The sequence below is a fragment of the Meriones unguiculatus genome, chromosome 6 (genome assembly GCF_030254825.1).
Source record: "Meriones unguiculatus strain TT.TT164.6M chromosome 6, Bangor_MerUng_6.1, whole genome shotgun sequence".
In the NCBI taxonomy this organism is placed as follows: domain Eukaryota; kingdom Metazoa; phylum Chordata; class Mammalia; order Rodentia; family Muridae; genus Meriones; species Meriones unguiculatus.
Genome location: NC_083354.1, coordinates 31,600,632 through 31,627,413, shown reverse-complemented (window position 1 = coordinate 31,627,413; position 26,782 = coordinate 31,600,632). Strand labels below are relative to the sequence as shown.

Here is a 26,782-nt window from a genome sequence, read left to right as displayed (position 1 = left end):
TGAGGATCTCATAATGTGGAGAGGGACGCCAGAGGCCAAGTGCCACCCAGAGGAAGGCTTGTTTCCCAGGAGGAGATCACACGCAGCTCTGGGGTCCTGCAGACCAGAGCCTGGGCGAGGATGGGTCAGTGGAGATGGGACACACCTTGACACGGTCTGTTGAGTTATGTGTACCTCCAACCGATTTAAACCGGAACTTCCTGTCAGGACCCGAGAACAGGCTTGTGGGGGAAGGAAGGGGTAGCCACAGAACCGCTTCTCAATGTGGCCACGCTTTTTCCAACATTTTTATTGAATATTTGGGAATTTCACAGTGTGCGCCCTCATCACAGTCCCCAGCCCTCCTAGGCCCATTCCCTCCACGCTTGTGAACTACTCACACACACACACACACACACACACACACACACATACACGCACACACACACAAAGAGGAGGAGGAGGAGGAAGAAGGAGGAGGAGGAAGAGAAGGAAGAGGAAGAGGAGGAAGAAGAGGAAGAGGAGGAAGAGAAGGAGAAAGAGGAAGAAGAGGAAGAAAAGGAGGAGGAGGAAGAGAAGGAGAAGGAGGAGAAAGAGGAAGAAGAGGAAGAAAAGGAGGAGGAAGAAGAGGAGGAGGAAGAGGAGGAGGAGGAAGAGGAGGAAGAGGAGGAGAAAGAGGAGGAGGAACAAAAGGAGAGAAGAGGAGGAGGAAGAAAAGAAGCCACAAGCCCACTTTGTGCTGTCTGTGTACTCATGGAGCATGGTTGAACCCCAGTAACCAGCCCCTTAAGAGACCTGAGTTCTTCCCACCTGCACCCCCACCGGAAGCCATCAACTGTGGAGAAGCTACGCCACAGCTCAGCATCCTTGCCACAATTTTCTTTAGAGTTCTCCTCCTTGGTTTCCGGTCTAGGCTGTGGTTTTTGGAGGGGTGGGGTAGGGGTTGTCACAGAAGCCTCCTGTGTCCCTCTTTCTCGACTGTGAGTCTGCAACCATCAATACCACTGAAAAAGCAGCTTCCTTACCCCTTACAGTCAGCGGAAGCATGGGGCGTGCACTTCTATGTGGTCTCCAGTGCCACAGACCTCAGCGTGGTCTGCAGTGGCCGCACAGATCGCGGGACGTCAACTCAAAGGTGGCCACACTTAACAATCTCCTAGCTCTGCTTTCACTACCCTGTTGAGGAAGGTGGCAGAGCCTGGCACGTTTGGGCTGCCAGGGTCCAGGCCCTGACTCTAACATCCATGGTAACAGCAGTAGCACCGTGATAGATACAACTGTGATCAAAGCAGGAAAGAAAAGAGGCAGCTCCTGCTGATCCATCCACAGGCTTGGTCCAGGCCCACCCACAGGAAAAAACCCGCCCCACCCCCCTGGGCCTGCTGGGTAGATCATGTCTTTCAAGGTGAGACCCCATCCCCCTCTGCTTGGTCCTTGGATAAACTCTTCTGCCTGTTCCTAGAACTGGCTGGTGATTGGGAATATTGCCACAAAGGCCGAAACGCCTGAGACTCCAGGAGGTCAACGCTCCCAGGCCTAGCCAGCTAACGTGCACCCGGAGTCTCAGAACAAAGCTCTGCCCCGTCTGTTCCTAGACAAACCAGGGCCATTCATCTTCTACAAGGAATCCAGGGGCAGTGTCCTCTCCCACTGTGGAGCACAAAGAGGCTGTTGACTCATCCCTGGCAGTGGGAGCATTCTGGCCTTGGACGAGACACCTGGGAGGGTGGGTCCGCCCCTCCCTCCTCCCAGCTGGGCCTCTGGCAGCACAGCACAGCCCCTCACCCCATGACACACCTGAATCATGCCTGCTACTTCCAGCCAGTGCCCTCAGGCTCCAAGAAAAGCCTATTGTGCAATTGCAAGCATTGTGTTCCTTTGCAGGGGACGAGCCAGGACGATGCTCAGCAAGGCCAAATATGGGTGCCTGCTGTCCAGGGCAGATAACCTCAGCCCACAGCCCGAGAGGTTAGATCTGCCTCTGCTCCAGAGGCAGCCAGATGTCATGCCTCATGGGATCCCAGGTGTCATGAGGATGCTCACCACCCAACAGGAAGTCCAGCCCTCCTCCAGGGCCACAGGTCAGTGCTGGGCTGTATGTCCAGCTACAGCTTACACAACAGTTCCCTGTTAACCAGGCATCGGCTACCAAGAATACCCCCTGGCATCATTGGGGAGCACCCCGCCCAGGAAGATGGTTTTGTAGGTGAGTCCTGGATCCCCGTCTCCCACTGCCTCTTCCACTTGTGATTTTCCCATCAACATAATGGATGCACGCATGAGCCCAGCAGGGTCCAGACCTAACACCTCCTTGGGTCTGTCCCCTGCCTGCAGATCACTCCTACATGCTCACCCTACTGCCCGCCAGCGGGAATCAGGCACAGCCCAACTGGTGGAGGACAGGACCCCCCTGGGGGCCACAAGGGAAGTGGGGCTGAGAAGCTGCACTCCCGCCTTCATCCTCCATGAGTGGGAAAACGAAGTGCTTGCGCCCAGGACAAGCACTGTGTCAGAGAGAGGCAGGGCCAGGTCATCTGCTTTTATGTGACTGGAAAGACCTGCGCTGCTTCTGACGACAAACCAACCATTTCTCACTGACAAACCTGACAACAACAACCACAAAACAAAAAACAAACACAGTCCAGGTCCAGCACAGGAGGGGGTCAGAGCTCCACACTCGGGCCTAGACTCCACACAAGTGCTGACCTTGACCCAGACTCACGCTGGAGCTGTGGAGGCTGGGATCCATTGAGACGGTGTTTACACCAACAGTGCTATTGTAGGGACAACAGAACGGGTGTCATGTTTTACAGACCAGCAGAGAGTCACGGGCGCTGCTGAGGAGCTCTTTGGAGGCACTGCCTCAGTGGAGACTGGGCTACTCACGGGCGCTGCTGAGGAGCTCTTTGGAGGCACTGCCTCAGTGGAGACTGGGCTACTCCTTTAGTTACTCCAGAGGCCAGCACAGGACTGAGCACAGCAAGGCTCCAGAGCACACGGCTCATGCAAAATGGAGCTTGAATGCTGGGCGTGTAATCCCAGCACTCGGGGGACTGAATGAGGAGGTTATAAAATTATAGTGTGGCCCAGACTGTGATAGCTAGACAGTGTTTCCAAAACACAAAAAGAAGAAAGAGAAGGCTGAGGAAGGAGAGGGAGATGGAGAGATGGAGAGAAAGGGGGAAAGAAAGGGGAGGAGGAGAAACAGGAGGAAGCGGAAAGAGAGGAAAAGGAAAAGGAGGAAGAGAAGGAGAGAAAAATGAGGGGGAGAGGGAGAAGAGGAGGAGGGAGATCTTAACACACAGAAAGCCTCCCAGGCAGGAGTGAGGAGCTGGGCCCAGGACAGACAGGGACCCCACCACCCGTCTGCTGGCGTTGATGCTTCTGCGGCCTGCCCACCTTCAGCACGCGCTGACCCTCACACAGCCCCTCTCCTGAGCTCGGGCGGCTTCTGCCCCTGCTTCTGATGAACGATGCACAAAGTGATGAGGTAAGTGAGCTTGTGCAAACAAGGCCACGTGCTTGTGACCTGCGATTGTGGTGCCTCTTGCTAACGTCCCCCACCCTCCCTGGCCCTGAGGAAGCACGCAGCCATGCTGGAGAGCCCCCATGGCAAGCAGCTCGGGAGCCCAGCCCTGAGCCTGCAGCGGCAGCAGAGTGAGGCTCCGAGTCCCGCAGCCAGAAGCGGCTGGAGAGAAAGCCTGTTTGCGCGGTGACGGGGCTCCCCAGCCCTGGGACTCTGTCCACATGATGGTTGTCTTAGGCTGCTTAGCCCCAGGTCATCCGTTACACAAGAGTGGACACAATGTACACCTGTACTGGGAAGTTCTGGTGGAACTTGGGGTCACTGGAAACCATTAAGATGACAAAATATTGGGCAGCAGGGGCAGAAGCAGGGCGTGTGGGGAGGTCGAGCAGAAATGGCTGAGTGCTGCTGAGCAAGCCTTTCCTGGTCAGGCTTCCGCTGGGAAAGAAGCACCATGCTAAGCACCCAGGCACTGCGTCAAGCACTCTCCACATCTATTTCATTCAGTCATCAGTCACAGGATTTGGGGACTGTTACTGCACTCTCCTCCTCTTCCTCTCCTCCTCTCCTCCTCCTTCCTCCTCCTCCCTCCTCCTCCTCTCCTCCTTCCTCCTCCTCCTCTTCTCCTCCTCTCCTCCTCCTTCCTCCTCCTCCTCTTCCTCTCCTCCTCCTTCCTCCTCCTCTTCCTCTCCTCCTCTCTTCCTCCTTTATCCTTTTTCCTCCTCCTCTCCTCCTCCTTCATCCCTCCTCCTCCTCCTCCTCCTCCTCCTCCTCCTCCTCCTCCTCGTTTTCCTCAGAGATTGGGTCTCAGGTAACAGAAGCCAGACTTAAATTCACTATGTAGCTAGGCTGACTTTGAACTCCTGACCTTCCTGTCTGTAACCTCCAAGTGCTGAGATGGCCACTGTGGGCCATCACACCTGCATTTGTCCCTATTTTACAGATAGGAACTCTGGGTGCAGAGGAGTTGAGCCCTGCCTGCCCAGATGGCAAGGGGCAGCAGAGTTGGCACAGGAGCCAGGAATCCGAGCTCTGCCTTTAAGGAGGCTCTGTGGTGAGTGTCAAGAGTGAGACGGTCAGGAGCAGATGGCAGACGAGAGCCGGCGTGAGACCCTCCGAGCCTGTGAGGCACAAGGCTCAGAAGAGACCCCGGGCCTGAGGGAGCGAGAGCGGAGGACCGAGGAGCAAAGCGGAAACAGAAGCTGCCCTGGAGGGTAGCCTAATCAGTGCTCGGTTGCTGGTAGGGACTCAGTCAGTGCTCACCTATGGTCCAACCCTGAACCAGAGGACACAGAAGCTTGCTGCCTGGCTGCCCTCACCGAAGCGAAAGATCTGTCCCCAAAACCGAAGTCCAAAGTGAGACACCTGGTGTCAACCTCTGGCCTCTCTGAGTACACACAGACACAGACACATGTGTTTTCATGAGCAAACACATGCACATGTCTATGCACACACACACACACATGCACACGACATGTCTGTGTAGCCCTCTTCTGCTCCTCCCCGTCTCCAGATCCCTGGGGCAGTGGAGACTAAGCAGCCAGTCAGGACAGCCGGTCCCTAAACACCTGGTTATGCTCTCCAAGTGCACTCAAAAATGAACCTTTCATATCAGCTCTTAGAAGGCAAAGGCAGGAGGATCTCTGTGAGTTCAAGGCTACAGAGTGAGTCCAGGACAGCCAGGGCTGCACAGAGAAACCCTGCCTCAAACAAACAAACAAATAAACAAACAAACAAACAAACAAACAGCAACCAGGGTGAGTGTGATTGTTGCCTAGCACACAGGGACTGAGCAGGCACAGTGTGAATCCATGAGAATCCAACCTCTGTCCCCAGCTGAGGCTCAGGCTTTCCCAGGGTCCCAGCGAGCCTCTCTGCAGCGTCTACCTACACTCGGCGACAGACGTGAAGAGAGCCGGGCACTGGGCAGGATGAGCCAGGCCCCTGGCAAATGCCGCACTTAGGTTCTTACACCTCAGGATTTGCAGGCGCCTGGATTTGTAACACCAGGACGGGAGCCCTGGAGTGGCTAAGCCCACTGGAATGGAGAGGACACTGGCTTCTTGCTGTGCCTGGCTGCTGGTGTGCACTCTCAGGAAGACATCCCAGAGCCAAGCCTGCTGGCTGGACCGGCTCGCCCAGTGGCCTCCGCAGGAGGAAATGGCCCCGGCTCCGGTGGAGAGAGCTGGGACCCAGCCAGCTGCCCAGTCTTCAGCCTCTGCCCTTGTCTCCGTGCCCTGGCCATGCCCTCCTCCTCCTCATGTTCTACCTGCCGGGTCCAGCTCCAGTGGCCCCCCTTCCTGTGCCCCCTGTGGGACATCCTTGCCGCCCCCTCCGTTACCTCAGTCCCATCAGAGGTGGCTCCCTCTCCCTGCTGCTCAGGCTTGGTGTTCATTTAAAATGCCACGCACACAACAGCGCTGACACGGAAGTTTTATTCAGGGGAAGGGAGTCAGGGTTTGAGTGAGCCATCAGGGCATACAGACAGAGGGGCAGAGGGATGGAGATGGGGGAGGGGAGGGCTGTGGGGCCTAGGAGCCAAGGGGCCTGGGGTCAGCCCCCACACACAGCTGTGAAGATGTGAGGAGGGGGTGCGTGTGCAATGAACATGCCCAAGGAACACATCCTAGGGAGCCCATCCCCCGGGCACAGCAGAACCCTCCAACAGGACCTGAGCCCACAGGGGCAGGCAGAAGAGAGCCCACAGCTGAAGGGCTGCGACTTCTTGGAGGAATCTTTGTTTCTATTTTCAGAGGGGTCACAAACAGTTGCTCTCAAGTCGAGCTCAGCGTGCCTGCTGGTGTGGGGGGTCACTCACAAGAGCACAGGGTCTGGGCCAGCTGCTTCTCCACAAGGTCCACTCCAGCACGAAAGCCAGCTCCCAAATGCTGATCGGTGGACTTCTGGCCACAGTCAGCCCCGCTGCCGGAGCGGGATTCTGTTGTTTTGTTTGGGCTTGCTTGATTTTTTATTTAGATTTTTGTTTATTTTAACTTATGCGCATGAATGTTTTGCATGCATGTATTTAGTGTGTGACTAAATGTGTGCCTACTGCTCACAGAGATCAGAAGACGGCACTGGATCCCCTGAAACTGGAATTACGGATAGTTATTGTTGGGTCCAAAGGAAACTCCACTTCCCCAAATTCTGGCGTTAGACAAAAGCCGGCATTCCTCAGGACCTTGTGAGGCAGGTTCCCCTCTGCCGAAAGCAGACATTTCACTGGCAGAAGGGACAAATGGTTTTCTGTGGTGCCTGTGGGCAAGCCAAGCTCATGCTGCCTGCCAGCCTCCCTCAGTATCACAAGCCCCTGCTGCACAGTTCAAAGCCCACGCTGGCATCCTGGCCCTGCCCTGCCCACGCTGGCATCCTGGTCCTCCCCTGCCCACACTGGCATCCTGGTCCTCCCCTGCCCACACTGGCATCCTGGTCCTCCCCTCTCCAGCTCATGGGCTTTCCTCCCCCAACTGCACATTCTCCTCATAACCCTGCTGGTTTGGCTATGCAATCTTTCTCTCTCTCTGTCTCTGTCCCTCTCTCTGTCTCTGTCTCTCCCTCCCTCTTTTCTGCCTGTCTGTCCTTATCTCCCAATCTCCTCCTCTCCCTCTCTCTATCTCTCAGCTTTGCTGCTCTCGTGGTCCAGTCTGCTGGCCATGTGCAGTCCACTGCTTCCTCTCCCTGCTCTGGACTCTCCTGGATGCCTGTGGCCGTTCTCTCTCTTACATCTACACGAACAATCTCCCCCTCAACGATACCATAGCAGCCACGTTGGCAGTTTATACAGTTGGGAGCAGCCACGTGGGCGCTGGGACCTGAACCCAGGTCCTGTGCAAGAGCAGCAGATGCTGTTCATCACTCCACATCAGGCTCCACTTACAGGTTGTATAGGCAGAGTGTCATGTTGGCCTTGGGCTCAACATGCATCTGAGGATAATCCCAATGCCTGATGCTCCTGCCTCCACCTTTGCAGCGCTGGGGTTACAAGCTTGCGCTGTCACGCCCAGCTTGTGAGTGCTAAGGACCAAACCCAGAGCTTCAAGCATGCTGGGCAAGTACTCTACCAACTGAGCCACACCCCGCCCCCAAGGGCACGGTAGTAGTCACAGCTGTAAGAGGGTTTGTCAGGTAGGCCCTGCAGCTCTCACTTTCAAACAGTGCCCCGTGGTCCCTGGAGGACAGAGTTCGGGACACCCTCTGGCCTCAGCCCTCGGAGCCATGGTCCTGTCCACCGCAGGCCCTGGCCTGGGAAATACCAGGTCTGCACCTTCCACAGCTGGGACGAAGGCCTGGGATCCACAGTGCCGACCGTGGAAACAGCTTCCTGTGCAGTGGAGCGTGAGGGCCAGGGGCAGCTGCTGAGTGCACATTCCTTCCTCCTCTGCTCTTTCAAGTCCTCACCAAGCTGCCGGGACTGAGGCAGGAGAACGGGCCAGAAGCCTCCATGGGTAACCTGCAAAGATGGCATGCGAGGAAAGCAGGTTGGCAACGAGACAGGGTGGAAGAGCCCCAGACACACGCCTCTGAGAGCAGCTGGAGGTTGGGGCTTCCGTGGGGTGCTCTGAATCTCGGGCATCAGCTGGTATCAGGAGCTATCTTGGCTCCCACGGCTCCTGCCTGGTGACCCCACCTTCGATCAATACAAAGGTCTCTGCTCCTTTTGGGGTGCAGAGCTTTCAGAAACGGTCCAAGAAGAGGCCATGGCTCTGTCTCCCTGGGTAAGAGCCCTGCTGGTGGGCAGTTAGGGAACTCCCGGGTCCTGCTGGAGCTCCACCTGCCGTCCCCCTGAAGCCCTGTGCTCCTGTGTGGAGGCCAGAGGGCCCTGTTCTCACACAGAGCATCTGGAGACCAGCTCCACACGCTGGCAGACCCTCAACCCTCCTGGCTCACCGCAGCCAGCCCTGGCAGGAGAAGGGTCTCTAACTGGGCCTTGAGGCCTGAGAAAGTGTCCAACCTTGGGTCAGATTCCTCGTAGATCAGACCATAGCCCTGGGTCCACCAGCCTCATGAAACGCAGGCTTTCCGATGTCTGAGTGAGAAAATGGCCACTTTAGCATCTTCTCTTATATGAGCAGAGAACATGAGCCAGAGCTGCGGCTCCATCAATAGCGGAGACCTCTTTGTCACTGGTGGAGGTCTCAAAGTCATTTGCTGTCATCACTCCAGCAGCACCCATTAGACAGGTATACAGTCCACAGCTGCTGGTGGGTGCCTGACATTTCAGACAGAACTGAACACACACACACACACACACACACACACACACACGCACACGCACGCTGTAATGAGCATGCTGTGCCGTGGGCATCCTATGGTGTCGGAATTCAGTGATGACAAATGTGAGGGTTATGCTGCTGTCGTTGGCCGGAACTGACCAGATCGTCCAGGTTTCTCCTGATGGCTGGCCGCTGCGATCCCATTTTCTTTTATTCACATCTTAATCACTAATATCAACTCTCCTATCAGATCTTAACACAGCAGCGTGCACACAGGCTTCGAAACAGCTACAGGCAGGTTAAAGGGGGCTTGCTGGAGGCAGAGGCGGAGCTGGTGGAGCTGCCGAGAGCCACCTCAGGCCTGAGGGAAGACAGGGTGCAGGAACGGAGCCAAGCTGTGGGGTTGGGCTGGGGAAGAAAGCTGCGGAGCTGGTGGGAAATCCTCCGCCTGCTGGTCCCTGACATGCACACCGTGAGGTCAGATGGCGGGCCATAGGACCATTGCACAGAGGTAGGTGTCCTTCTCTAAGGGGCACCCACCGGTGCGGTTTTGCACTCCTGATGGTCTGCTGTGTTGGGTACATTCTCCGGCTTTGCTTTTCTGAAACAGTGTTAAGCACCGCCCCTGGGCTGGGAACGTCCCAGTCCCCTTTGATCGGTTTGTGTCATCCTCTCATTTTTAGGACTACGTTGTTCGTCTCTGCCTCCTGGGGTCTGCGAGCAGGGCGAGGTGCGCGGTCGGTCGTCTGCCTCACAATGACTCGGGGGTGGGGGGGACACAGATGGAGTCCCCAGGCAAGGCCCAGCCTGGGAGCTGGCATTTCACTTGGCTCACCTCAGCTTGCACACCTAGAAGTTGAGCCCAATAAGCCGTTGGCAATAACAGTAGGGCGACGAGCTGCCGTAATGTTGTCTTCCCTTGTCTCGACCCTCCACACTCCGGCTCCTTCTCAGGGGGTGTGAGACGGCAGCATGCCGACCAAAAGCTGAGACAGGCTGAGTGACTGGATGTGGTCGCTCAGCCCAGAGCAGAGGCTGGCCTCGTGCTTGGTCAGAAGAAGGTCGCTGAGCCTGAGGCAGAAGCACAGAAAGCAATGGGAGGGGCCACTTGTCTGGAGATCAGAGTTCCTAGCCTGCTGCTGGACCCTGCCCTGTCACGAGAAACACATACATAACCAAATTCTTAATGTTGTTTGAGAGCTTCACACAGGTGTGTAATGTGTTGTGTTAAATCCTCCCCCCATTCCATCTCCTCCAACCCCTTCCCTGAACCCCCTACTTTTCTGTTTTGTTTTTTAAGCTCACTGAGTCAACTTGGTGCTATTGTATGTGTGGGGGGATTATATTTGTTGAGGCTTGCTTTGAGTTCTAACGTGTGGTCCGTTTTGGAGAGGGCTCCACAGGCTGCAGGAAACATGTGTATTCTTCGGTGTCTGGGTGGAGTGTTGTGTGGACATTGTAGCGATTCAAATGAGAATGGCCCATTGGCTCATATTTCTAAATAGCTGGTCTACAGTTGGTGGAACTGTTTGGGAAGGATAAGGTGTGGCCTCATTGGAAGAGTGTGTCACTAGCAGCATGCTTTGAGGTTTCCTAAGATTCTAAGTTCTCCCTCTCCCTCCCCCTCTCTGTCTCCTCTCTCTCTTTTTCTCTCTCTCTCTGTCTCTCTCTCTCTCCCTCTCTCTGTCTCCTCTCTCTCTCTCCCTCTCTGTCTCTCTCTCCCTCCCCCTGTCTCCTCTCTGTCTCTTTCTCTCTCCCTCTCTCTCTGTCTCTCTCTCCCTCCCCCTCTCTCTGTCTCCTCTCTCTCTCTCTCTGTCTCCTCTCTCTCCCTCTCTGTCTCCTCTCTCTCCATCTCTCTCTCCCTCTCTGTCTCTCTCTCCCTCCCTCTGTCTCTCTCTCCCTCTCTCTCTGTCTCTCTCTCTCCCTCCCCCTCTCTGTCTCCTCTCTCTCTCCCTCTCCCTCTCTCTCCCTCTGTCTCCTCTCTCTCTCTTTCTCTCTCTCCCTCTCTCTGTCACCTCTCTCTCCCTCCCCCTCTCTGTCTCCTCTCTCTCTCTCCCTCTCTCTCTCCCTCCCCCTCTCTGTCTCCTCTCTCTCTCCCTCTCTCTCTCCCTCCCCCTCTCTGTCTCCTCTCTCTGTCTCCTCTCTCTCTCTCTGTCTCCTCTCTCCCTCTCTCTGTCTCCTCTCTCTCTCTCCCTCTCTCTCTCTCTCTCTCCTCTCTCTCTGTCTCCTCTCTCTCCCTCTCTCTGTCTCCTCTCTCCCTCTCTCTGTCTCCTCTCTCTCCCTCTCTCTGTCTCCTCTCTCTCCCTCTCTGTCTCTCTCTCTCCCTCCCCCTCTCTGTCTCTCTCTCCCTCTCTCTCTCTCCCTCTCTGTCTCCTCTCTCTCTGTCTCCTCTCTCTCCCTCTCTCTGTCTCCTCTCTCCCTCTCTCTGTCTCCTCTCTCTCCCTCTCTCTGTCTCCTCTCTCTCCCTCTCTGTCTCTCTCTCTCCCTCCCCCTCTCTGTCTCTCTCTCCCTCTCTCTCTCCCTCCCCCTCTCTGTCTCCTCTTTCTCTCTCTCTCTCTCTCCCTCTCCCTCTCTGTCTCCTCTCTCTCCCTCTCCCCCTCTCTCTCTCTCTCTCTCTCTCTCTCTCTCTCTCTCTCTCTCTCCCTCTCTCTCTCCCTCTCCTCTCTCTCTCCATCTTGGCTGTGGATCAGGATGTGAGCTCTCAGCCCTTCCCTCACTCTGCCGTCATGGACTCTATCATTTAGCCAAAGGAAATGCTGCCTTTTACAAATTTCCTTGATCATGGTGTTTCATCATAGCAATAGGGAAGTAACTGAGAGATGTCTGTTACGTCCATCTGGTTTACGATGTCATTTAATTCCAATGGTTCTGCGCTTAGTTTTTGTCCAGGTTACCTGTCTGCTGATGAGAATGGAGTATGGGACTCACCCACTATCGCTGGGCAATCTGTGCTGTGTTGCTTTATACTCTCTTAGACTGGGCACCCCTGTGTTTAGGAGTGTAACAAGGGTGCCCTTGGTGGACTCTCCTTGTCTCTTCTGACTAGTTTTTGTTTGAGTCTATTTTGTCAGCTCCTAGGATAGCTCAGCCTGTCTGTTTCTTTTGAATTTGCCTGGAATACATTTCCATCCTTCACACTATGGTGATGTCTGTAGTTGGTCATGATGTGTGTTTCTCAGAGGTAGCAAACAGATGAATCGTGTTTCTAATCCAACCTACTAGTCTGACTCTTTGTTGAGGAGTTGAGACCATTAAGAGTTATTATTGAAATATTCATACTAATTCCCATTGCCTCGTAGTGTTTTCTTAGCTCTCTTTCTGGTCAACTACTCTGGACTTGTTGATCTATTCCCTGTGACTCCTGTGATGTGTTTGTTCTTATCTTCAGACTGGATGTCCCTGTAAGTGTACTTTGTAGAGCTGCAGTCGTGGTTGTAAGTTCCTTTAACTTCTTTTTATCACAGAAAGTTTTTATTTCTCCTTTAAGTTCAATAAGTAACCTTACTGGGTGTAATAGCCTAGGTTGACAGTTATGGTCTTCTAGAACATGGAACATGTCTTTCCAGGCCCTTCTGGTTTTAAAAGTTTTTGTCAGGTGATCACGTGGTCATCTGACCTTTATAAGTGCCTCAGCCTTTCTCTCTTGAAGCGTTTACATTTATTTTATTTATTTAGTCTCATGCGTGTAAATGTTGCCTCTCTGTGTGTGTATTGTTGGTAAATGTTCTTGTGAAATGTATACAATTTACCCTTGTTCATTCAAATGCTGATTTCTCTACCTCACTATCTAGTTTCAATCTGGACATTGTATTGTGATGTTTATTCTAAGCATCACCTGTCTCAAGTTTGTGTGAACATGCCACTGTTTGTTCTCTGCATTTTCAATAAAACAACCAGCCAATGCTGAGCAATGGAGAGAATAGGGTGGGACATCCTGTCCTGGGGGGAGGAGAAAGAAAAGTGTGGGAGGGCTCAGAGAGGTGAGCTCGGGAGGACAGGACTTGGAACCACATGGAGAGATGAACTGGACCTAAGATGTGACTAAAAGCAAGTATAACGTGGGAAATCTGAATGGGAGGAGACTATGCAGGCTTGGAGGTTTAGGATGGAGTAATCATTGCCCAGCATTGTACTCTAGGTTAATTAAGTAAATCCTAGTCTCTGTGTGGTGATTTGGGTATACAGCTGGTTTAGGAATAACTGCTGGTTAACTAAAAGATAAATCAATAATAAATATTGATAACAACAGCAATGTACGTACGTATGCACACCACAGGCATGCACTGCCTGCGGAGGCCAGAAGAGGGTGCTGAATCCCCCTGAAATTGGTGGCACAGACAGTTGTGAGCCACTGTGTTGGTGCTAAGAATTGTCTTCTACAAGAACAGCCAGTGCTGTTAACTGTGCTGTTAACAGTGCTGTTAACCATCTTTCCAGCTCTCCTCCTCCTCGTGACTTTAATGCCCTTTCTTTGTTCTGTGTTTTTAATGTTTTGTGCAATTTCTTTTCTGTTCTTTCCTACTGGTGTGGTTATAGGCTCTTTATACCTAGACAGCCACTTTTTTCTCTAGGTTTAGGAATTTTTCTTATACAATTTAATTGAAAACAGTTTTGAAGCCTTTGCTGTGACATTCTCCTTGTTCTATGCCCATAACCCAAAGCTTTTCCTGGTAACCCAGAGTTTTTCCACCTTCTGCTCACATTTCTTTAAATGTGTGTTTTGTATAATTAAGATTGATCATTCGTCTTTACTTGGGGATCCAAGTCCATCCCTGGTTCTGTTTTCTGCACGGCCCCATTCCACTGAGGTGTTTGTCTTGTCAAATTTCTCATGTCCAGCATCTTCCATTTCAGTTTTCTTCAGCAAGCCTATATTGTTGTCTGTTTTCATATCTTGGATTGATCCTTTAATTCATCCTTCTTTTCTTTTTCATTCTCTTGGAGTATGCTTATGACTTTCTTGAGTTGTTTGACCATACTTACAATTTGGTCTTTTGAATTTTGTCTGGTAGCTTTTCTAGGTCATTTTCATAGGTGTGGCTATCATGAGGCTGTTGTTTGTGGAGGTGATAGGTCTCAGTTTTTTACACTCTTTACACTTAGAATTGCATATCTAAACATATATCAGAAGTTGGTTGGTTGAGGTTTTTCTTTTATACTTTGTATTTTTAAAGTTCGAGTCCCTTTTTCATTTCAATCGTGCTTGCTGCCATCTTGCATGTAAGGCTGAGGTGCATTTTCCCCTGTGGAACTGTACTCCTGGCCTGAGGCTCCCCCTGTGGAACTGTACTCCCGGCCTGAGGCTCTCTCAGGTTTTCCTCTGCAGGACACATACTGTTTACTCCTACCCCGTCTGCCGCTTTCTACTGTGGAACTCTAGGTGCTCTGGCCTTACCCGGAGTCGGAGCCAGTGTCCACCTTGTCTCTGCAGCATCCGCTGCTGCTGTGGGGGATGTGAAAGCCTTGCCTAGGCTCAGGCTGGTTCCACCCCAGACTTGCAGCTTCGGCTGCAGTCACTGTAAGGTGTGATAGCCCCAGTGCTCACAGGCTTAGCCCAGACTCAAGTGTGGTCTCCACCCCGGGCCCACAGCTTCCTAAGAGGCCACTTTGGGTGCAGGCCTCCCCAACACCCTTATGGCCAAATTTTAACTATTTTTTAATTAAAACACTTTTATTTTATATTTTGTGTGTGTTCTGCCTGCATGTCTGTCTGTACACCACATGTATGTAGAGCCCATGGGAGCCAGAAGAGGGCATCAGATGTCTGGAACTAGAGTAGCAGGTGGTTGTGAGCCACCATGTGGGTGCTGGGAGTTGGACCAGTCCTCCACAAGACCGGCCAGTGCTCTTACTGCTGTGACAGCTCTCTGGCCCCCGGCTTAAGGTTTTTATTAGTGATGTTTCAATCGTCATCCTTCATGCTTGGTTTGTGTGTTTGAAAACATGCTGGGCAGGGAGCAGCTCACAAGTGGAACATATGCCCAGTATGCAGGAGCCCCAAAGCTCCATTCCCGACAACAGAGAGAATAAATTCTAACACGAATCCACAGGCTTCAGAAGATCCACGGCTGTGAGCTTGGAGCATGCGCACACATCAAAGCTTCTGCCATGGAGAGACATCCCCTTCCCAGAGGAGGGAAGGACACACCTGCAGCTATGACAGATCCTCAGACGGATCCCCTGGCTGGAGGGCTTGGCGCCAAGCTTAGAAAAAGCTTACTCCATCCTGTGTCCTCACCCTCCCCGTTTTCAGGAGCCTTATGTATGGCTTCCATCTGCATGTTTCCTCTCTGCCTGGCACCCAGCTGGACAGGAGAAGGGCTCCTGGCATCAGAACCGCAGGGCGAGGGCCTGGTAGGCACAAGCTGTTCCCTCTCTCTGGATCAGGTCTGGGCATTGTTGGGAAGCATGTGGCAGCCCTCAGGCTCCCTGGGGGCCCAGTACTGATGAGTGAGGAGAGCAACCATGTGGGTTGTCCTTCAGGCTGATGAGCAGGGTGCAGGGTTGGCCTCTGACAGTGGCTGACATGTCCTGAAAATCCCCATGCTGGTGGTCAACCTGTGTCAGGGACGCCCGGTGACCCGGACTCTGCAGCAGGTGCTCTGTTCCTGCTGTGACATCCATGGGGTGCGGAACGTCCATACACTCTTTTGGGGTCCTGTTGCCAGAGCACATGGTGGTCTCCCTTTATCCACCCCAGTCAGCTGGCAGAGGTGGGCTGTGGCCGGGAACTTCAGGAACCCTAGGTAGGAGCTATGGAACATCCTAGAGTCTAGCTCTTCCTGGGGCCTCCTGCAGCCTGAGCTGAGCCTCTGCCTGGCAGAGACGCCATCCCTCCCTCCATGCTCCTCTCCTCTGGTCCTCACTGTCAAGTAAAGGGCTCTCGCCCCTCGTCCCGACTTCTGCCCTCAGAGAAACCCTGTCAGCAGTGTGGGCATGCCAGTGGCTGCACCACTGAAGCAAACAGCCTTCCCAGCAAACACTAACTGCCTGTAACCCCTCAAGGAGGGGCAGGGCCTCGGAGGCCCCTTCCTGATCCACGAGGCAACACTGACAGGCCTGGTCCTGCCACAACCTCATGACTCCAAGAGCACAACAGCTGTGCCCGGAGAACAGCGTTCCCAGCACCTCCCTCTGGCCCTGACACATTCTGCCCTTCTGACAGCTCCCTGAGCCCTGGAAGGGTGATAACATACCTATCCCAGTTTTTATGTCTCAGCACGCGCGAGTCACTTATTCTCAGCACTTTGACCAGCTATGCGTCCCTCCAGGAACTGCTGCCCTGGAAAACAAGCTTCTCTGACCGAAGCTGACATGACCACCCATAGGCGTGAGCACAGGTGTTTGGAAGGCAATTTGACCAGCACGTTTGTGTCCATTTGGTGAGACAGCAGCAGCTGCTGTGCCAGCAGGGGCTGTGGCTTCCTCAGGCAGATTTTTAAGTCCCTGACAAAGGCTGTGCTTCTCAGCTGTGATTTCATCCACACAGGGCCACGTGAGCACTCACAACAAATGAGACACAAAAAAAAGGTGTGAGCTGGGCATGATGGTGCATGGCTGTGATCCCAGCACTGGGGGAGGCAGAGGCAGGTGGATTTCTGTGAGTTCGAGGCCAGCCTGATCTACAAAGCCAGTCCAGGACATTCAGGGCTACACAGAGAAACCCTGTCTTGAAAAGCCAGAGAAAGAGACAGAGAATTAGAGATAGAGAGAGGTCACCGTGAACTTTCAAGCCATCTCATTCCTGGGAAAAGACGTGTTCTTCCTTTTCCCGTGACCTTTTCCTCCTAGTTGGAAAGCAGAAGTGGTGGCCAATGGGGCCAATGGGGCCGTGGGGACAAGTGTCTCCTCCTGGCACTCACACCCTTTGGTGCCTCCTCCCACCGTGCGGTGTGGGAGCTGAGGCCTTCTGTCAACAGCCACGTGAGTGAGTCACCTTGGAAATGGCTCCTCCACCCGCCTCGCCCTCGGAGGACCGTCCGCCTGCAGACTGAGGCCAGGGAGTCTCCAGCTGACATTGCTAGAGTCACCTTGGTCCACAGAAGTGGAGGCAGACAACAACGACTTAATAAAACTATTCAATTGTGCCAGACACAGTGGTTCACACCTGTGATCCCAGCACTCGGGAGGCAGAGGCCAGCGAATCTGAGTTTGAGGCCAGCCTGGGCTACAAACTGAGTCCAGGACAGCCAGGGCTACACAGAGAAACAGTGTCTTGAAAACAAACACAACAACAACAAAACCTATTTAATCTTAGGGTTATTTGCTAAAGCAGATAACTCTTGCGGTTATATAACTATTCTTCCAAATTTCATATGTTGAAGTCTTGCGTGATCCCCGGGACCTCTGAATGTGGTGGCATTTGGAACAGTCTTTAGTGAGGTGACTAAAGTGAGATTATAGGGCAGGCCCCAATCCAATATAACCCTATAAAAAAGGTGCTGTTAAGCTAGGGAGATGGCTCCATCAGAAAAGTGCTTGCTGCACAAGAATAAAGACATGAGTTGTAACCCCAGAACCCAGAGGGGAAAACAGCCGAATGTGGTGCTGAGCATGGGGGACCCTGGTGACAGGCAACTCCTGGGCCTTAGCACCCAGCCAGCCTGGCTAAACCGGTGAGTAACAAAACCTGTCGGAAAAAAGGAAAGATGGACAGGTCCTGAAGGACACCAATATTGACTGCCCCCCATCCACACATGCACACATGCACACTCACAGACACACACAGAAGAAAATGAAAAACTCTAGCAGGAGAATGTTAGTGTTCATACGCAGCTGCGCCCTCTCACACCCACAGAGTGGCCTCTGTCCATTTGCCTGGGGGACTCGCGTCCCTGGGGATACTCAGGACATTTTTCAATGCTGTTTGTCGAGTGCAGTTTCAACCGGATGTGGCGGAGACCAGCAGATGCAGCGTGTAAAGCCAGACCCTCGTTTCTTTATTCCCGAGCCGGCAGGGAGACTCCTGCCAGGATGCTGAGCACCCTCCTGCCTCAGCGCCCCTCCTGCCGCCCTTGGGTGTCACCCGACCCCAGTCGCCTCCGTAAGCTCCAGGGTTACCATGACAAAGGACCAGCAAGAGGGTGGCTGAAACAACAGGCCTTAGCATCTGAGAAGCAGACACCTGAGGTGGCCTTCTCGGTAGACTGAGCCAGGACCACTGCCCTCTGCCCCGTCCCTCTGGGCACTGTCCTGTTGCCAGGAAAAAGAAGCCTCAGGCCAGGAGCAGCTGGCACGTGTCCTGGACCTGGGGCACCATCCAGGTCGCGGAGGAAGTGACAGAGGTGTGCGTAGACGAGGCTATTTTTACCAAGACCTGTGCAAACAGGGGTGCGGGCTGGCCCAGCTAGTTTCTCCCTCCCCTGGCATCTGGCCTGGGCCATTACCAGGAGGGAGGCAGTGCCTGCTTGGTTGGGAGGCAGGATGGACAACTAGAGGAAGGCACTTAGAGCTGCCCCAGACGCCCCAGGGGCTTTCTTTCTGCAAGAGCTAGTTCTGTATGGGTGAGGTGGGCTCAGCCTTGGCTACTGCCTGCCAGGGGCCAACTGGACCCTCTCAGGTCCCCTATCAAGCATGTGGGCTGGGCTGCAGTCAGGGAACAGGGGTCAGAAGTCAGGGTGGGTAGAGGGATCACAGTCAGGTGTGGTTCTGGGTTCATGGGTCGATGTGGACTGAAAGCCTCGAAGTTGGGGTCAGGGGTCCATCTGAATTAAAGCCTGTAATCAGGCCAAGGGTCAGGCTGGGGTCAGAACACAGACTTTCGGATAGCTGGGTGGAGGCCTGGGATTACAGCTGGGGGTTAGCCTGCAGGCATGAGAGAGGCTTGGCTGTGGGCCAGTCAGAAAGAACAGGCTGAGAAAACTCCCAGCCCAACCCTTTTCACGCCTCTTCAGCCTTAACTGACTGCCACTCTGGGCCTAGCCTGCCCAGGGAAGCCGCTGTCTGTTCAGAGGCATGGCCGACACCGATCCCAGCTCAGAACCTAACACGGAAGCTGGAGGGGGGTGAGGGTAGAAGGGTGGAGGTGAAGGGGGCCTCCCAGAAGGACCTGTCAGGGCAGAGCTGAGTTAGGTGGAGAGTGAGTATGAGCTCCCCACACTGGACAGAAGAAGCACTGAAAGCCTGAAGGGAGGTCTGCACAGGAGAGGGCCCCCTAGCCTGCAGACAAAGGGGGAGTAGAGCTGGCCCTGGGTCCTGTGATAGCCACTGTTAACCCTGTAACTCAGCAATCCAGGGACTCAGCTTGTATTCCTGAATCTCCGCCCTCTTGGAGCTTATGTCCCAGAAATGGAGCAGAATGAAAAATGTTCTGGTTGGGAATCTCTGAGTTCAAGGCCAGCCTGGTTTACAGAGTGAGTTCCAGGACAGCCAGGGCTACACAGAGAAACCCTGTCTGAATAAAAACAAACAACAGCAGAGGGAGGCCGCCAGCCAGCTTCTGGTGGCTGATGAGTAAGATGAAGGGGAGCTGGCTAGAGCCACCCCACCTGGGCTCTGTCTAACATGAAGCTTACTCAAACAACCCGTTTTTAAAAGCATTGTAAGGTAGGGAAGGAAAGTTAAAATTAAACACTGGCTGTAGATCTAGAGCTGTGAAGGAATGCCAGCGTTTCACCAGTGTGGAGAGAGGAGAGCTGCCTGGCTCAGCGAGGTGGCAACCTCAACCTCTCCCCAGCTCCATCTTCAGAGGACCACTCCCCAAACTGGGTTGAAAATCAGGTGTCAAAGAAAGGGTTCAGAGCTACTGTGACCAAACATTACTTCAGAATCAAATGTGTCACAAATCTGAGGTGTTTCTGGCTCAGCCACGTTGCATGAAGTGGCTTCACCCCAGCTTTGATTCTGAACACACACACACACTGCTGTCTTGCCAGGCAGTGACAGTGAATGCTAAGCATGTACACGAGTTATGACTACTCAGCCCCGTTCTGTGACTGCAGAGCGGGACACTGGGGGAAGCTGACGGCTCCCAAGAAAGCGGAAGTGCAGGTACGAGAGATCAAGGCTGTCTGGGCAGAGCGTGGAGCAGAAAGGAGGGGACAGAAAAGTCGCCCCTTGCTTCAGCCTCCGCTTCCTCTTCCTTCTCTGACGCCTGCTCCTTGTTTTCCCCTCGAGATTCCACCCTCTGCTCACCAACCCCTCCCCACCACTACTTCCTTCTCTCTCTTCCTCACTCCACTCCACCTTCCAGGCTCACCTCCCAGCCCTGGACAGAAAGTCCCACCCTGCAGCTAGGCAGCGCCGGTGTGAGGCCCCTGACCCCCACCTGGGGCCCCCAGACCCACTCTCTCCAGAACAGCCTGGGGAGAGTCTGGAGGTGGGCACGTGGGGGTGGCTGGCAGAGACCTATGCTGGCACAGAGGCAGAAGAGGCTAAAGACATTTCCTGTCCAGGCATGTTTGGGAGTGCCAAGCCTAGGAACGCGAGAGCAGTGGGGGACCTCTCTGTGCCCCTCAGCTGCCTCCCGTGAGCAGCTCTGGCCTGGCTTCCTTCTTCTACCTCAGGAAGTCAGCGTAGGTATGGAGACCACCAAGCCTCACTCTCACCACGGTTCTAGGCCCTGAAGTTTGAGCTACTGCTCTTGCTCGAATCTTGCTCCACGGAAGGGACAGATGAAGGTTTGCCTTCCGTGCAGACCACCCAGGGACCAAGAATGGCTGAAGTTGTTTTTTTTTTTTTTGTAACGGATCGAGAAGATGGAGCCAGATGAACTTGAACTGTAGAAGATGAAGGTAAAGCTGCCCTCAGATTCACTCCATGGAGCAGAAGCACGGGAAGGAAGTTACGGCCAGACCGGACGCTTCGGCTATGCCAGGGCCAAGTCTGGTTCCTCCTGACTCAGACGGCAGAGCGCAGTCAGGGAGCTTTCCGATTTTCACACTGCACTGGGACCGCTGGCAGATTCAGCCTCTGGACGGAGGGGCTAGCAGAGCGGCATCGCTAGGTCAGCCAGCCCAGCACAGTAACGGCGTAAGCCATTACAACGGAGCCCTCTTCCGATGTAGGCACGTTTTATTGGCTCCTCTACAGAGCCCTGTGCACAGTCCTTTGTGCTTTTTTTAAATTGCTTTTCCACCTTAAATTCTCACTCCTTCACACTGTCTAGGAGAAACTAGCCCTAATCTCTGTCATTATGCTTCTATAGACAGCATAGTCTTGGCTGAACCCTCTGTGCAGTCTTTCATTGGACTGTTAGTCATTTCAGCTTCTTTTTCTCCTAATCTGCTTTCTTCTCCTCCTCCCCTTCCTTCTACCCTTTCTCCTCACCCTCCTCTTCTTCCTCTTCCCCCTCCTCCTGGTTGTTTTGGAATATCATGAGAATTTCCATTCCCCAGTGGATAGCTATAAATTTTAACGCTCTTTAATTTCTGGTGACATTAACTACATTGCTGGAACTCCATGTGTGTTTTGCCCTACCCACTGCATATCCCTCTTCTGGACTCTCTGCCCGAGGGCATTCGTGCACTGGCTCACAGGAGCACAGGCTTATAAAGCGGAGGGAAGTGTGACTGAGTTCTCCTGGGGTGGGGAACGAAGCAGGGCTCCACTGCTGCAGAAGTGAGAGACAGCCTTACACTGTCTGCCCCCACCAGCTTCTCCTGGCACACACCAGCCACCCCCTCTCTGAGACCCTGCCATCGCTTGAGCAGGGCACAGAGGGATCTGTAGTCCCGCTGAGGAGCAGAGCTCATGGAACTCAGGGCAGGGGATCCCTGTAATGGCTGGTGGGTGCAGCAGTGAGGCTCAGGGCCCCGTCATGAAGCAGCCATGCTTGGTCTGAAGGCTGGGGCCTAGGGCTCTGGGAGGGCCGGTGCTCCTGACGCCTGATCTTACTGAAACTCATATTCACTGTGCTGGCTAGTCTTACGTCAACTTGACACAGCTAGAGGTGTCTGAAAGGAGGGACCCTCAATTGAGGAAACGCCTCCATGTGATCAGGCTACAACGCATCTTCTTACTAATCAGTGACTGACTGGGGAGGGTCCACTGTAGGGGCTGCCATCCCTGGGCTGGTGTCCTGGGGTCTATGTGGAAGCAGCTGAGCAAGCTGTGGGGAGCCAGCCAGTGAGCAGCACCTCTTTGGCCTCTGCGGCAGCTCCTGCCATCAGGTTCCTGCCCGGCGTCAGCTCCTACCCTGCCTTCCTCACGCGATGGACAGGGATGTGGAAGTGTAAGCCTAACACACTTTTCCTCCCCAACCTGCTTCCGGTCGTGGTGTTTCCTCATAGCAATAGTGACCTAATGGGCACTATTAGGTGGATCACTTGGTCCTTCCTCGGGGAAGAATCGGAAGGGCTGGGGGTGTGTCTTCATCGGCAGAATGCTTACACAGACCGCACAGAGCTGGGGTCATGCCCCAGCACCGCACAACCCAGGCGCGACGTAAGACGGGCATTCAGTAAGTGGAAGGAGATCTGAGCTATACTCAGCTACACAGCTCGTTCAAGGCCGGCTGGGCTACGTGAGACCCTGCTGAAGAAAGGGGGAAGGGGGTCTTTGAGTCTCATCCCTCCAGCCTGAAGATCTCACCCAGCTTTGCTTTCTCCTCCTGTACTGTCCAGGACACGATAACCTTCCATCCTCCAAGATCCAGGGCAGCACCCACTCCCTCGGCCACCCGAAATGACACAGGCGTCAGGAGCACCGGCCCTCCCCTAGCCCTAGGCCCCAGCCTTCAGACCAAGCATGGCTGAGCGTCTTCACTGCTGCACCCACCAGCCATTACAGGGTTCCCCTGCCCCGAGTTCCATGAGCTCTGCTCCTCAGCGGGACTACAGATCCCTCTGTCCCCTGCTCAAGCGATGCCAGGGTCCTAGGCATGGTCCATGCTTCCATCAGTGACGAGCCTAGTCCATCACAGGGCCAGACATGGGGACACATGAGAGAGCGGTGAGTGAAGGGAGAATGAACGAATGATACCATTCTGTTACAGAAGACACATAGGAGATGGCCTCCCTGCTGCCCTGCAAACCACGGCTGGTCCCCAGAAGGGGCCACTGAGGAGCCACTGTCAGCACCTGGCGCTGATGCAGACCTAAAGCGTCGGTCCCTTCGGCTTGGAAGCTCAGGGAAGGGAGCGCTGTCTTCATCCAGACAGCGATGTGAGCTGTGAGCAGACCTGCCCAGGAGCGGTGGCCCAGCCTTGTCTCTCACCTGGCCTTGACTCAGCCCCATCATGCAGGTCAAGGGCACTTCACAGCCGCCCCCACCCCACCGCGCAGCAGAGCCTCAGCACTGACTCAGCAGCACGGCCTGAGGCTGCTGAGTGGTGGCTGCAGGAGAAGGCGAGGGCGGCACACCGCACCGGGATGCCGCGGGCGGGAGGCCAGGCGGGCTCGCATGAGTAACCGCACTCTTTCCGCAGCGCTGGTTGTCACGGGGAATGGCAAGTGACTGTCTCCCTCTCCCCCGCATCATCCGCTGCACACCCCCCCCCCCGTGATTCTGACAGCTAGAAAGGAGGTGAGGGACCGAGCCAAAATCTGGGAACAGGTTGCAGGGTTCCAGGGCAGATCAGCTGAGCACAGAACTCAAGCAGGAAGGGCTGCAGAAATGGGAGCAGACCGTGGCTCGGGCTCTCCTCTGTGTTGTTCCAACATAGATTGTGAAGCAAATGCAGACACCACAGACACTCCTCAGGACATGTGGAAAGGTCACTACAACCACCATCACAGGTGGATGCTCTGCTCCCTCTGCCCAGGTGCCTGCTCCCTCTGCCTCAGGTGTGTGCTCCCTCTACTTCAGGTGTGTGCTCCCTCAGCCTCAGGTACCTGCTCCCTCCGCCTCAGGTGTGTGCTCACTTAGCCTCAGGTGTGTGCTCCCTCAGCCTCAGGTGCCTGCTCCCTCCTGCTCCCTCAGCCTCAGGAAGCCATCTGCTCCACCTCCACTTCTGACATCTCTTCCCTCCTTAAGCCTGTTCTATTGCCTAGGAAAACAACAGATGGCCTCCTCCTCCTCCTCAGATTCCACAAGGCTCCCCAAGAGTAGGCATATGGTTGACCTCCTAATGCCTCCGAACACAGGATTTGAGAGACAAGAGTTGACAGGTGGTATAGCCTGGGTTGCGTTTTTAAGGTTCTGCTTTTGCTGTTTCCCTGCTCCTTTTCTTTATCAACGTGTCTTTCGTCCGTTGATGTTAAGAAAGGATGGATCCCCCAGAAAACAATCCAGAAAGCGCCAAGAGTGGCTTTCCCGGCACAACATTGGAAGGAAAGTGCTCTCCTGAGCCATCTCCCTCTTCTGGGGGCTGGGGTGGGAAGACACCAGATGCCTAATGGGCCCAGGCTGGCCTGAAAGCCACAGCAATCCTCCTCCTCAGACTCCAGAGGGCTGGCATCAAAGGCCTGGGCCACCGTGGCCCACCTGGGCTATCAGCATTCCCCCGATGCCTAGGCGACAGGTGGGGGTGGGCAGGGCACAGAGCCACCGCCTTCAGGCTTAACATTCACATCTAGGACTTGAGCAGGCCACCCCAAGAACTGATATGACCCAGCGCCCCGTTAGGGGCCTGAGCCTGAGAGGAGGGTAACAGAGCTGCAAGGGAGGCAAGCTGGCTCCTCAGCTGGCAGTGGCTCTGGAAACCCTGATGCTGAAGCGCCGGATGGCAACTCCTGAGCAGCTCCCTCCCAGGCGCCCCCACGTCTGGAGAAAGGCCCAGAAACTGCAGGGAGGGCCTGGTCCCCTTGCCGGCATGCCCCCGGCAGAAACAGAGGAAGGCCGGGGTCGCCCCGAGGCCACGCCCACGGCCCTGGTTTCCCGCGCCGCAGGTCGGGGAGGCCGCAGAGTCCTCGGGGAAAGGCCAGAAGGCGCCGGATTCCGACCTCCGTCAAGCGGACCGCACAGTCCACCCCGCGCCCAGCCCCGCCCCTCCTCCCTTCCCATCCCACCGCGCCACCAGCCGCCCGCATCACCTTCTCACGGTGACCCCTGGAGCTCTCGGAAAGCCGTCCGTCGGCGCAGAGGGCTCCGAGCCGGTGACCCCGCGCCCCGCGCGAGCACCGAGCCCCACAGACGAGCGTGGGACGCAGCGCAGCCTCGGCCCCCTCCCCGCTCGCAGCCGGCCGGATCCTGCAGAGGCCGCGCGGGACGCTGGCACCCTGTCCTAGCCTCCGGGGCCCTCGGCGGGACTGGGCTGTGGACAGTCTGGGCCCGCGGAGCGCTACAGGCTTCGGTCCCCGCGCGGGGGCGCCGGAACGGCGACTCCGCGGGCTGCGCGTCGGGCTCCGAGCGCGCCCTGCGGAGGACCGCTGCGCTCCACCCGGCCCGGAGGGACCCCGAGCCGGGGCTCCCCTCGGCTTCGCTCTCATCACAGGCGGCCCCAACAGCGCGACCCGCCGGACGGAGCCCCTCGAGCCCGGCCCGCAGCCTGGAGAGCCGCGGCCCTTCCCGTCCGGCGGCGTGGGAACCGGGGAGAGTGCCGCTGGCGCCCCGGGAGCAGACGGCTGGAGCGGCGGGCGCGCAGCCGGGAGCCGGGGACGGCGCCGAGCCCAGCTTCCTCGCCGCGGAGCCCACGGGACGCCGGCCGGCGGCTGCTCCGGACCGCGCGCAACTCCGGCCGGACCCCGCGCCCACGCCCCCGGGGCGCCCAGGCTCCGCCCCTACCTGCGCCGAGGCCCCGCCCCTGCCGCGCCATTGGCCAGCCCCGCCGCCCGTCCGGCGAGCCCCCGCCGCCCTCCCCCGGCCCGGAGCTGCGCCTCTTAGCGCCCGGGCCGCTGGCCCGCGCCACTCTCCCGCGCAGCGCCAGCCACAGACCCCGGAGCCGCTCGTGGGCGCCCGCCGCGGGCTCAGGGCGGACCATGCGCCCTCCGAGCCCCCCGCCTGTCCGCTGGCTCTGCGTGCTGGCAGGTGCCCTCGCCTGCGCCCTCGGACCCGGGGTGAGTGTGCGCCCCTCCACCCCGATCCTGGGGATGGGGGAACTGCGGGGGCGGCGGATCCGAGCCCGTCTGGCCATCGGGGGGCAGCAGGAGCGCGGTCTTCTCTCTTCGCCTGGGACCGGATCTAGCCCGGAGGCGTGGGAGCTCGGCGGCGCTGGGTTTCCACTCAGCGCAGCCTAGAGCGCTCCCCGCGAGGCGATCCCAGGCAGCGGTGGAGAGGTTGGGGGCGAGAGGGAGCCCCAGACGTGCCTTGCAAGAAGTGCTTGTGGGGGTGCGTGGGAGAGGAGGGCTGTGGGTGCAAGATCGGGCGAGATGAAGGGTCCGCAGTGCGGGGTGGGAAGGAGGCGTGAGGGACTGGGAGCGTCTCTGAGAACTGGTGCGATGAAGCCAGCACAGCGACAGACTCAGCGTGGTGCCTGAGGCCTGGGAAGCGGTCCTTGGGATCCGCTGGACGGAGCCAGCCCTGTGCCCTGCCTCCTCTAGCTGTAGGCTGATGGTGGACAGAGAGAGGTCAGGGTTGTCTCGAGGACAGACAGGCGGGTGCTGGGAAAAGCAGGGGCTTCGCTCACCTCCGTCCTCTGCTTCCTCCCACACCGACCTTTGTGTGTGTGCGCGCTTGTGTGTGCATTGTGGCAGGATCACCGGGGCCGTGGGGCAGTCGCTGGGTCACCTCCTCTGAGACTAAGGAAGGCCGTAAGACTCAAGAGTCCTCCTAAACCCGTTTTGCAGAAGGGCAGAATGAGGCCACGGGAGCCACACCTGCCTTGCCAGCCTTACTGGGGCAGAGGTGCTCTTCGCCCTCCCTTGCTCAGGCCTGTGCAGCTATTGCTTCGAGACCTGCTTGTCCTGAGTGGAGTCTGGCCTGGAGCCAGCAGGCTGCCTGGAGGGCGGGGGCAGTGTGGCGGCCAGTGGGTTCTATGCCATGGTTGGCTCCACCAGGGCAGCAATAGGCCCTGGATCTGTTTCCCCCTAGCTGCCCCGGGAAGACTCATGCCCTGGGCAAGGCACAGCCCTCTGAGGACTGGCAAGCGTTGCCTGCTTCCTCCCGTTAACGGTCCCGCCACACTCTCCGGCGCTCGCTGCCACAGGCTTCAGGCCATACCAGCAAGACCCCGGCTTTCCCAACTCTAGATGTCCCAGCTACACTGGGATTCGTCTTGAATGAGCCAGGGGTCTCTGGGCCGCCGGAG

General features: G+C 55.9%; 2 protein-coding genes across 4 annotated transcripts in view; one reads left to right on the top strand and one right to left on the bottom strand.

Moving 5' to 3' along the window:
* Positions 1–5,926: 5,926 nt before the first annotated feature.
* LOC132654837 (collagen alpha-1(I) chain-like) lies at positions 5,927–25,516 on the bottom strand. Its single transcript, XM_060386120.1, has 3 exons — positions 25,321–25,516; positions 24,630–25,267; positions 5,927–9,789 (listed from the first exon to the last, which is right to left on the bottom strand). The coding sequence occupies exons 1-3, from the start codon at positions 25,514–25,516 to the stop codon at positions 9,568–9,570; spliced, it is 1,056 nt and encodes a 351-aa protein (XP_060242103.1). The 3' UTR covers positions 5,927–9,567.
* The window catches only part of Vipr1 (vasoactive intestinal peptide receptor 1), a 27,658-nt gene continuing 26,286 nt past the window's right edge, over positions 25,411–26,782 (top strand). For all 3 annotated transcript variants that reach the window (XM_021647426.2, XM_021647427.2, XM_021647425.2), the window contains exon 1: positions 25,411–25,592. In XM_021647426.2, the coding sequence (XP_021503101.1) occupies positions 25,515–25,592 (78 nt within the window). In that variant the 5' untranslated portion in view covers positions 25,411–25,514. The remainder of the gene's footprint in view (positions 25,593–26,782) is intronic.